Source organism: Halichoerus grypus, chromosome 2 (assembly GCF_964656455.1).
Source record: "Halichoerus grypus chromosome 2, mHalGry1.hap1.1, whole genome shotgun sequence".
Lineage (NCBI taxonomy): Eukaryota > Metazoa > Chordata > Mammalia > Carnivora > Phocidae > Halichoerus > Halichoerus grypus.
Genome location: NC_135713.1, coordinates 44,322,486 through 44,334,567, shown reverse-complemented (window position 1 = coordinate 44,334,567; position 12,082 = coordinate 44,322,486). Strand labels below are relative to the sequence as shown.

The 12,082-nt window shown below is 44.1% G+C and overlaps 1 protein-coding gene across 3 annotated transcripts in view; it reads right to left on the bottom strand.

Moving 5' to 3' along the window:
• Window positions 1–9,808, bottom strand: part of GRIA1 (glutamate ionotropic receptor AMPA type subunit 1) — a 299,370-nt gene extending 289,562 nt beyond the window's left edge. The window contains exons 1-2 of one of the 3 annotated variants that reach the window (XM_078066772.1): window positions 9,354–9,808; window positions 6,252–6,389 (exon numbers count right to left, since the gene is read on the bottom strand). In XM_078066772.1, coding sequence (XP_077922898.1) covers window positions 6,252–6,389; window positions 9,354–9,435 — 220 coding nt within the window. In that variant the 5' untranslated portion in view covers window positions 9,436–9,808. The remainder of the gene's footprint in view (window positions 1–6,251; window positions 6,390–9,353) is intronic. The other 2 variants (XM_078066773.1, XM_078066771.1) reach the window with 2 other exon arrangements.
• Window positions 9,809–12,082: the final 2,274 nt, after the last annotated feature.

Genomic DNA, 12,082 nt, shown 5'->3' with positions numbered 1-12,082 from the left:
TCCCTAGAGTAATGCATTTTGGAAGTGGGAAAGCCCACTGAGTTTTGGGAGTCCCCAAAGCTGACTTCAAATATTGGCTCAGCCCTTCTCCACTGTAGAATATGGAGTCTCCATAGCATCATCTACAAAATGGGGATAATGATTTTTCAGATTGTTATAAAACTCAAAGACAACATATGTGAAGTTATCTGTCACATGGTAGGTCTCTGAAATGATCTTTGTTTACCCAGCACCAGCTGGTCTTCTCTTCATTACTACGTACAAATTTTTTGAGAGCAAAAGTTATACACCTTTTGTGTCCTCTACTATTAGTTATTAGAGTGAAGAAGAGATATTATTTGAATGAAATAATGAAATGACAGGTGCTGAAGGATATAAATTAGGTGTGAGCAGACTGCGCAAGCCCTGTAATTTTGTTACACTGGCCATGTGTACAAAAGGGAGTGCTGAAGACTTGGGTAAACTTGAGAGTTTATGCCTTATGCTTAAGGAGGACAGCACTGGGGCACCAGTGTGGCTCAGTCGGTTAAGTGTCTGACTTCGACTCAGATCATGATCTCAGCGTCCTGGGATAGAGTCCCACATTGGTTTCCCTGCTCAGCAGGGGAGCCTGCTTCTCCCTGTTCCCCTGCCCCTCCCCCTGCTTGTGCTGTCTCTCTCAAATAAATTAAGTCTTTAAAAAAAAAAAAAAAAAAAGAGGGGCGCCTGGGTGGCTCAGTTGGTGAAGCATCCGCCTTCAGCTCAGGTCATGATCCCAGGGTTCTGGGATCAAGTCCCACATCTGGCTCCCTGCTTGGCAGAAAGCCTGCTTCTCTCTTCCCACTCCCCTTGCTTGTGTTCCCTCTCTCCCTCTCTCTCTCTGTCAAATAAATAAATAAAATCTTTAAAAAAAAAAAAAGAGGACAGCCCTTCTCAGCTCTAGATAAGAGAAGTTTAGCAGGAATGTAGGTCCAGGGTTGCCTGATGCCCGAAGTTTTTTTTAGAGAAGCCAGAAATCTGGATTTTTATGCCATATTTTAAAAAGCACTGTGCATTTTAAATTCACTGGACTATTAGTCTGCAACTCTAAAAATGATGAGGGACTCTTAGGCAAGAGCTAAGATGCCATCTGTCTGCTATCCACACCTAAAGTCTGGCTAGATCCTCCTTGGGCTTCCTGAGTGGGTCTATAACAGAGGGAAACCCACTATAATTAGGCAACTGGCCCCCACCTGATTGCCATTTAGGCTCTCAGCATCTTGGTGTTTTTTTTTTTTTTTTTTCAAGATTTTATTTATTTATTTGAGAGAGAGAGCACGAGTGGGGAGAGGGCAGGGGGGATGGACAGGGAAAGAATCTCCAGTAGACCCCATGCTGAGCATGGAGCCCAATGCAGGGCTTGATCCCACAACCTTGAGACTATGACCTGAGCCCAAACCAAGACCTGGAGGTTTAACCAGCTGAGCCACCCAGGCGCCCCGGCTCTCAGCATCTTTATGCTGTGTGATTCCCTGACTCCTGGAGATATTTGTTCATTTGTATTAGGGGTATAGCCCTTTGCTGGGTGTTCTCAGCAACACTGAACAATAGATATACATGACCTTTCTGGACAGTGTTTCACATTCTGGTGGTAGAGTTGACCTATAAACATACATCAAGGCAACAATGCAGGACAAACCAACTGGGGCTTGAAAACACAATGCTTCCAGGAGCCAGGCAGCTAAATAAAATGAGAGAAATGGGCTGGTTGGGAAAGAAACCATCTAGATGGAATACTCCCACCTCTATCCTAGCAAATTGGGGCCACAGAGATGTGAGATCCAATACTGCCACATCTTTTAAAATTTCAAAGAGACCTAAGATACCCAAATTTTGATGTGAAATTCCATGATTCTTAAATATTGTGCTGCACCTAGCTTATGGATGGCCATTTGGGGACCCCTTCTGCAGTATTGGACAAATGGATGAGAGGCCCAGCCTGGAATGCCACAAGAGGCCAGAGCAAAAGAGTAACACAGTAAAGTTTCCTCTTTTCCTTTGCATCTGTCATTCCCTCTGCCCAGAACACACTTGCTTCACCCCCTTCTTCCCCCTTACCTCATCTTCCTGGAAAGCTTCTGTTTATCATTGAGACTCAATTCTACCACCACCCTCTGAGAGGTCACGCCCACTCCTTAGGGCATCTCTAACACTCCCTACAAATTGCTGTTCCAACACAACATTGTATTTTAATTTTCTCTTTACAGGACGGTCAGCCTCACTAGGGATAAAGTCCCACAGGCAGGGAAGATGTCTTAACTTTTGTCTGTACTTCTAGTGCTTAATACCATGTCTGGACTTGATTAAGGGCTCAAACATGCTTGCTAAGGGAATGGAAAGCTTTTTAGATTAAAGCGTTTCTCAAAGTGTGATCCCCATACCAACTACTACGGAATCCCCGCAGGGCCAGCTCTTGAATATTCTTACTCATTAAGTCCAGAATCCATCCCTGAGTCTTGCTTTAAATAAGCTCCCTGGGTGAATTTTATATGTACTGAAGATTGAGGTCCTCCTGGCTAAACTGTAACCCCCCCTAGGAAAAAGACGGTGTCTTCTTTGTTGGCCATTATATTCCTAGAACCTGGTATGGCACTAGGAATAAAGTTAGGCATTTGGCATATATGTGCAGCATGAATGAATGAAAAGGTAAGAATTAAGTTGTAACTGCTCCTCACACCTCTAACAGAAACCCCAATCTGCATCTCATCCATCCCTTTATTTATACCTACCACAAAGGCACCAAGATAGGCTGAATAGCTGGTCAGTAAATACTATCTCTATGGACAGTCTCCTCAACTCCTGCCCCTCTAGGCTTGGACGAGTGCTCAGAGAACATAAGGCATTTGCCGATTCAATGATTTTATCCCTTAATGACTGCAGACAAGGAAAGCAAGGAAGCTTGAACGCAAAGAACATACAGAACTCTCATCTTGGCTACTGGTGTTAGCAGTACTCCTCTTCCATCTTCCCTGCATCCCCTACCCTACAAGCATCACTTTGCCTCTGGAATCCCTGATGCCAAGACTTCCAGCAGGAATAGCTCCTGTTACACTTCCTCTCCCTTCCCTTCTCTACCCTCTGGTGGAGGGACAGTGAATAGCAAAATGGGCTGGAAAAAAAACCAAATAACAGCAAAAATTATGAAAAACAAATATTTAGTGAGGCGCCTGGGTGGTTCAGTCAGTTGGGCGTCCTACTCTTGATTTCGGCTCAGGTCATGATCTCAGGGTCCTGGGATCAAGCCGTGTGTAGGGCTCCATGCTCAGTGGGGAGTCTGCTTGAGATTCTCTCTCCCTCTGCCCCTCCCCCTATACACACACTCTCTCTAAATAAATAAATAAAATTCAAAAAAAAAAAAAAGAAAGAAAAACAAATATTTAGTTATTTTCTGGAGGTAAGACTGAGGCAGTTAATTTAAGGTAACTACTAGTCCAGATTTCAAAAGAGCACATGAAATTAAACCTGAATAAGATGCTTTTCTTGGTTTTCCATAAATGATTAGTTAATGTAGCCCACCGAAAACCTGTCTACTGTCTTTGACATTTTTTATTCAATTCAAATCGGGAATGAGTACAGATGTACTCACTGTACGGATGTACAGTTTTCCTAAACCAACGGACCATAGAGAACATAGCCCCAAAAGGTTTCCTCGCCTCATATTAAAGCTAACAGAGAATCTTCCAGGCAGGCTGGGAATTACAATGCTTCCACTGCCACCCAAACTGCCCAGAACTGGCTCTGATTTTGGAGTTAAAGAGAAAAAAATAAAGATCTAAGTACAAGATAGTATTATTGCTTCTGAGACAATCCCCACAGCAACATTCCCCACTGGACCAAAAGCTACTTGAAAGCAAGGGCCTTTTATCATCTCTGTTTTCCCAGGGTCCATCTCAGTTCATAGCATTGAAGAAACATTTAAAGAATGACCAAATTAATAGAAACCTGTACACTGGTATATGGCAGGAATCAAGTTCAAAAACCCAGATCCATTCACTCCAGGTTCACTAACCACAATGGATAACATTGTGTATCGTATTTCAATCTCCCCAGTAAATGGCCAACAACCCTATTACAGATCAAGTGTTAGGTAGTTAAGATAACAATACAGAAGCACCACCTTTTGCCACCGAACATTTCCTATTTTTTTTTGTCTTTTATTATCTTGTCCTGCCAGTCAACATCTTGACACTAGGACAGCAGTTAACATCTCATTCCATCAAGCTCTGCTGTAGACAATTCTCAGCAGTATGAGTGAATACGCACACCAGCCATTTATTTTTCCTAATTCCTTAAGCAAGTAATCCTTCTTGAGTAATGGACCCCTTTGAGAGTATGACAAAAGCTATGGAGTATGACAAAAGCTATGGAGCCGCTCCTCAGTAAATAAATTAGCATATGCATATAAATGCAAAATATTATGCATAATCATAGGCGGTTTTTAGATATGTTGATGCCTACACCCAAATCCTCCCTTCAAAGACCCTAGTCTAAGCCATAGCAAAAGGAATGGAGGTTACCTATTCAACATTATTCAGCTTTCCAGGGAGATGGTTTCACAGAACACAGACCTCAACAATTAAACTCCAGCTCTTTTTTAAGGATAGTGAGTAACACAGTAGACAAGATTTTCAACCTCAGCATTACCAAAATGCAAAATTGCTATTTTATTTATTCAATGGGCCACTCCTGTGTAAAATCACAGCTATAATTTGAAGTACTATAAGCTTTTCTCCTTAGGTGCTTTATCAAGCCACTGCCTTAAAAGTCTCCGAAAACTCCCTTTTGCTTCTTGGGTAATCTAAGCAGAATTGATCAGGCTACCATAAGAAACAGTATATCTGTCACAGTGCCAGGAACATGGACTGTGAGGTCACAGGACCACCATTTACTTCTTGGGCAACCCTGGGCAAGTTATATAACTTGCTGTAGCCTCAGTTTCCTAAATAGAAGGTAACATAGTGCCCCCCCTAAGGTGCCTGTGAGGATTAAATCAGCTAACACATGAAAATTAGTGCATTGCATGGGCCTTTGTGATGCTCAATAAGTGATAATAAATGCTAATATAACTGTCTATAAAATACTTGTCATAGTTCTCAACACACAGTAAATCCTCAATAAGTGGAATCTGGTATAATTGTAATTCTTGGAATTTGTATGAACATTATCTTATATTATGAGTGGTCTTAGGGATAGGGAGAATTCCAAATTCTCAGTATGAGCTTTCAATGCATAATGCACATTCAGTTCAAACCACTGAGAGCCCACCATGAGGGAATGTGGGAACGAGATGAAGGAAATGTGATCTATGTCTTTGACTATGCAAAGCTCAGTAGAAGTCACCAAGTCCACAGGGGCACACAAAGCCTATGGTGCCAATTTAATCCAGTTTGGGGTCTCCAATTGTTCTTGCCCATTCAGCTCACACCTCCATGCCATAAATTCCCACTTGAGCTTAATCCCTGAAGGGAAAATGTCCCTACTGATTAATTTTTATGCTTCCATCTGTCATCAAATAGCAATCATGCAACCACACAGATCTCCTTTTCAGTCCTAGTTGTCAGAAAAACTCAAAATGGTGTTTGTTGCCCATATTTTCTTATGTATTCAATTCATATGTCAGAGACTTCTCTCTTCCTTTTCCTTCTTGAGGTCACCTCTCAAAGGCCATCCAACAAACTATGTCTTAAGCAATCAATCACTTCAAAGCATTTTGGAAATAATCAAGGCACCAACTTTACAATAGTTACGGGCCATTTCCCAAAGTGGGGAACCGGATAGACAACTTGTCACATATCCTTTCTAATCAAATACAGGTATATTTTCTCCTTTTAACTTGTGCACAGGAAAGGCGTAAGCATCTTAAACCACATTTCCCAAGTCAGAAACTTTAATTCTGTATCTCTCAAAAGTTTCTCATGTGTGAAACTCTCTCAGCTGAAGAAGAAAACCTTTGCCAAGGTAGGGAAGAGGCAGTCAACCCAAGCGCCCATCATACTGGCATTTAAAGTTAGCTGACAGTGAAAAAGCAGACCCATTTTCTAAAGCATTCCAGGATCTAAAATACCAACTGATAGAATCACTCAAAAGGCCCTGGAAATTTTTCTTGGAGGGCTTTATCTTATGAAGACGAATGACAACTCAAGTGGTTTTTGCAACACTACCACCCACTCACAGGCCCTCCTTTCATTGGTCGATCGCAGAAAGAAATGTCAGGAATAGCAGCGATTACTTACATCTATAGGTCATCTCAAAGCTGTCGCTGATGTTCACAATATCAATCTGGGGGAGCAGCTTTGGGGGCTCTGTGAGTTGTGACAAAGCAAATCTAAAAGCGGCATGTTCCTGTGACTGCTGGTTTGGAAATAATCCCCCTACGAGGAAAGAAAATGCAACATGGTGTCTGGGTTAGAGGCAGGTTTAATCCCCCAACAGCCCACCTCAGATGGGCCCTTTTCTTCTCTCCATGCCAAACCCACTAGTTGTAGCCTTCAGTGGTGGGGAGGGGAGTTCAAATAGACTCAAGTGGACATGGAGGCTTAAACTTCCACAGATGAGCTTTTATGTGACAAGGGCCTCTACCACTCTGCCCAAACATTTGGTTGTTCATTCCTCAACCCAGATCAGGTCAGAGAAAACAGGAGAACGGCATTTCTCTTCCTCCTCCCTCCTGCAACCATCCAGGTGGCCTAAGCTCTTGTGTGCATGTAAACCCTCGTTGTGTCTAATTTTTCCTGTATTGGACCCATTCCTCACTACAGAGCCTTACAGGAAGTAGTAGTAACAAATGTTGCAGGGGGAAGTCTAGCACTGGGACCCTGTGGGCTTCTTCAGCACTGTCACCCTTTGCTTTGACATTTTTGGTCTTTGACCTGGCAAGACCTGAATGCAATTTAATTATTCTATCACCTCTGAGGTATATTATTCATTTCTTCTGAAAACCCTGGATTTTTACAAACAGTATTCTGCTTCCTCTTTGACACTCATGATCCCAGCTACCTAGGAATGGCTTGTTACATAAGAGATTGCCCTGGTGTATATTTGCATGGTAGAACCTTGGACTTCAAGGATGTGGGGGTTTAAGAATGTCAAGAGGGTATGAACATTCTATTCTAGTGAAAAGCATTACAAAGGTGCCTGTTGGGGCAAGAGTACATGGCTTAACTTTGTATTTACTGTGGACATGTAAAATGAAATTAAATTCCATTTCTACGGATTAGAATCAGCTATTTCCAGAGGCTGAACTATAATGAATGTTTACATAGAAGTTTATTTCAGATTCAACAGGAATCACAGTCCCAACATAATGTACTTATAACTTCTTATACAGTGGGTATGTGTTTGTTTTTAAGAACCAATAAATGGACTGTAAAGCTTTTATTAGCTATTGTACAAGTAGAATCAAGTACTACCTGATGGCGGTGATATTTTCAGCATTTGTTCTGGAATTTAATGTTTCAACCTTTTATTTGAAAACAAATAATGGTTCTCCCAGTTGAACAAATAAGTTGGGGCTAAATACGATGAAAAATCTGCAGAGATACACGGGCGAACATATCATATACACGTACACAAAACACAAACCACCTCCACGCGTTTATACCCATAGTGCTATACACAAATACACTTGGAGAAAGCAAGTCCACATATCTCAAGACAAGCATTTCCAATCAGCAAAGTATGGGCAATGCATCAGTACCAACATAAACAACGCTACACATAAGAGAAAGTGATTTACACATGTTCATATGCCTCCATTTTAAAGAGTAAAAACAAAAAACTCCTGCTGGATTCTGATGCTCCACCCTCCCTCCCCACCCCCCAGGTGACCACACCCCAAATACTTCCTTGTCCCCTGCCTCCTCCGTAATGAATGAAAGAGAGGGGTGGGGGTGGGGCGGTAGGCGGCTACAGATGGGGCTGCAAAGGAAGCGTCTCCCGAGGCAGGAAGTTTTGTTTTGCGTGTAAGACACTAACACAGACCCACTTCAGAATATAGTTTAACAGGTGTCAGGAAACAAAGCAAGTTACTCCACGGCTGTTCCAACCACCCTGGGAGCCAGCGTGCTGGAGAGGCCGAAAGAGCCTGGTACTGCAGCACTCGTGTGCCCAGCAAAATAGGACCTGTACCATATGCCCCCACAAACACACACTCACACAAAGAACACAAACTACCAGTAACAGGAACTTTCCCTAGTGGAGCTATGTCCCCATGAGGGAGAGAAAACAGAACCCAAACCATCCAAGATGCCTCTGAGCAAAGCAGCTAGCTCCATTCCGGGACACACAGAGCACTGGAACGCTGGTCACACTGGAGCCCCGAGCCCTTGTGGACACACATTGTTACTGGTGTTATTGCTCCTATTGTTTTGCTTTCACCCATTATTATGAGGAGGAGCAGTATCTATCAGCTGCCCCACAAATACAGGGAGGGTGAGGGGTCCTTTTAGAAGCATGACAACCAAGAGGGGGAAATGGGGGACAAAAAGCATGTTGAAACCTGCCTCTAAGTTGAGAGGATAGAGCCTAGTGATGGGGACAGCTAAGAGGAGGGAAGGGAAACGTGTCTGTGTGTGTTTGTATGTGTAAAAGGTAGACAATGTCTGTGGATGGAACATCTAAGAGGAGGGGGCAAGGAAAGGAAGAAAGGCAGACTACGAAGTTCGGGAATCGGGGGATTGGGGACCACCAGCCCAGCATGGCAGAGAGCAGACAGAAGGCAGCTGGGGGCGTCCAGCGCAGGAATGAGAGCCCCCCTTGACTTAGAGTGGGGGCCTCCTGGCATTATTTCAGGGGCTGCAATAAACCCAGCACCCTACACTCCTTCTTTCAGAGGGTCTCTTTCCCCTCCCCCAGCCAAGAAATCATCTCCTCAGTCAGTTAAATACATATGTGCATATTTAATACCTAACCACACACAGAAATACACCACACATATTTATATAAATAAATGAAATCAGGCACCATCTATCAAGCAATGGAGTGAACTCCTTTAAACACCCACCACCTCTCTCCTCCTCCTCGCTACAGCCTGAATTTTCTTTCTTTCAAAGCAGTGGTTCCTCCATTTCACATGCTCATGCCTAGAGTGTGAGTGGTGTGTGTGGATCTGTGTTTGTATGTGTATGTGTGTGCACACTTCCCTCTGCCCCTCATCTGATCAAGAGAAGCCCCCTCCCCTGCTGGCGGTCCAAGTCTGCCTTCCATCATCACCCAGCTTTCTATCCAAGCACAGTCCCTAGCGGGGGGAGGGGGGTTTGGGGGACACAGACAACCCTCCCCAAAAAAACCCCTGCCAGACCCAGAAAGTCCCTCCCCAGGCTGCCCCTCTCACTCACCGATCTGGATATTGTTGGGGAAATTGGCACCTACTACCGCGCCTAGGAAACCGGTGCAGAAGAAGGCAAAAATGTGCTGCATATTCCTTTTTGCATTGGCGAAAAAGAAGCCCAGGTCCAGTCATAGATTTGGTATTTCCCCCCCCTTCCCTTGATTCCTCTCTGTTCTGCCTGTTCTTTTCCTCCTGCAGTTCCTGCCTTCCTTGCTGCTTCCTTCTTTCCTTCTGGGAGGTTTGTCTGTTTCCCTTGGAATCGGAGCACTTAAACGGCAGCGTTAACACCAACTGACAGCCAGATTAACTGAGCACGGAAAAGAGAAGCCCGTCCTCATGCTGGCGGAGCGCTTGCTCCCCCTCTCCTCTCTCCTCTCGCAGCCTGCCTCTCTCTCCCTCCCTTGCTCTCGCTCTCCCCCTCACACTCACACAGGCTGCAAGCTCGGGTGGCGCTAATACCCAACCGAGCCAGCTCAAGTTCACGGCTGACCTCCTCTCCCTACCACCCGGTCTCCCAGTCCTCACCTTCTCCTCCTCTCTGTGTGTGCAGATGGGGAGTGGAGGGGGCTGGGGGGGATGATACAGGGAGCCTGGTCCTGAAAGGAACAACCCCGTCCCCATCACCCTCCCCCGCCTCCCCCAGTTCTCTCTGCCCCATCCCCCAGCTCCCAGCCCCACAGATGCTACTGGAAATGTGGGTTCAGCTGTAAGTCAGTAGGTGGCAGGGGGTCCCCACAATAGTCCTCCATCCACCCGCTGCTTGATCTAGGTCACTTTTTCTAGGAGCGCACGGGCTGTGCTGGATATATCTCCTGCACTCCACTGGCCCAATTATTCCTACAACTAATTCCTAAGGGGGAAGACCCTAGAAATCCCTCCTAGGAGCTTTTAAAGGAAAATAAAGGCTTTTCCTCCCTAATGGGAGGAATGACAGAAAGGCAAACCAGAGGGTCTGGAGTGATTGGCAGGTGCCTCGGCTTGGACATTTGGCAGTCCCTGTCTGCTTTTACAAGTGGAATTGGTGGTCCCTTCTGAATCCTAGGCATTTAAAACGGGTCCCCTTCCCACTTTCCCTGCATGCCACTGGAGTCTATAGCATCAGAATCGTGTGGGTGTACAACAAAGGCTAAGGATACTTAGAACAATTACATGAGTCATTTTGCAGGGGTTCTAGTGAGAAGATTCAGGCTTCTTTCAGTTATCTCTGGATGCTGGTCATGCCCAATGTAAACGAGAACTCCACAGACCCTCCTGGACTGGAACTTCTACTGAAATAACCTGTAGAGAGAACAACTGTGTTCAGGGAAATAGTGTGGGCTGCAAAGTGACAGTCACGAACCATCACAGAGCACTTTGCAGTTTCTGAAGCAGCTTTACAGTGTGACCTCACTCTCTGCTCACACCAGCCCTGTGAAGTAGCCACCACCCTTATTTTACAGATGAAAAACCGGAGGCTCTGCGGACTAAATCATAAAAATACAGATGTACTAAGATGGAGTCTGGACCCTCAGGACCAACATATGGTCCATCCTGTGAACTTGAATGTTTTGGGCATTACCAATTGACCCACAACCCTGGTCAGAACTCCCACCCAATAGATGATGACACAGGAAAAGGAAAGTTCTACCTTTCCATAATTAGAAAGAACAGACCTGATTTTGCTTTGGCATTTGACTAGGCCATTTCTTCCCAAGGCTCCTCGCTTCCTTCACCAAGATTGCTCAATTACACACACTCACAGGACGCTACGAGGGCTGGGATTTGCAAGAAATAGCTCACCATGTTTGATGGAGCTCTGAAAGTAGGAACAACTTGGAGGTCAGATGCTTTCTAATTTCCTTCGCACTTTCACATCTATTAATTAGCTCAAGTGATTTTTAATGAGAGTGTTTATTCGTTTATCATGTGCCAGGCAATGTGCACACATCACTTAATTGTACAATGATGCCTGTAGTAGATAATCTCACCCCCATTTTACAGATAAAGAAACTGAGACCTAGTAATTTCCCCAAGTTGCCACTACTAACAAGGAAGAGAATGAGGATTTGAACACAGAAAACTCTACCTTGAGGCCCAAGCTCTTAACCCTCAGGCTCTAATGGCAGAAAGTATTGAGCAAGAACATTCCAGAGGGAGTGTAAGCATCAGCTTGAGAAGGTGAGAGAACAGATCAGGAAAGACCTCTACGGTCCCTGACAACATTAGGAGTCTGTAATGCCAGGATTCCTTCTTATAATATAATTTCTCCATTTGCATATTTTTGTCTCTTGCTATTTTGAATGGTACCTGGGGATCTTTTAAGTTCCCCGAGCTTTGTGCCTGGTAATAATAATAATTAGGCTGTCACTGAAAGCTTCACACTGCTCTGTCACCTTTCAGAGGAAGATCTCAAAGTCCTTTACAAGGATTAATTAGCAAAACCTCAACACCTACCTGTAATAGTTAAGATTTGTTTTGCTTACTTTGGGGGAAGGGGGCTTTAAGGAGTCAAAACCAGGCATTTTCTATGATCATCAGAAATCCTATAGTCAGATAGGTTGTCCTAAAATATAGCTCTAACTATGTCATTGCTTTGCTCAAATATGGTCAATGGCTCCCCTTGGCCTATTAAATACATAGTTGTTCAATGATTAAATAAACATGGAGCTTACATATTTCAAACTTGAGCATCTAGGTCAAATTATGTTTAGGTTCAACTATTTATCTTGGAAATTCTCTTCAAATATGGGTGGAGAA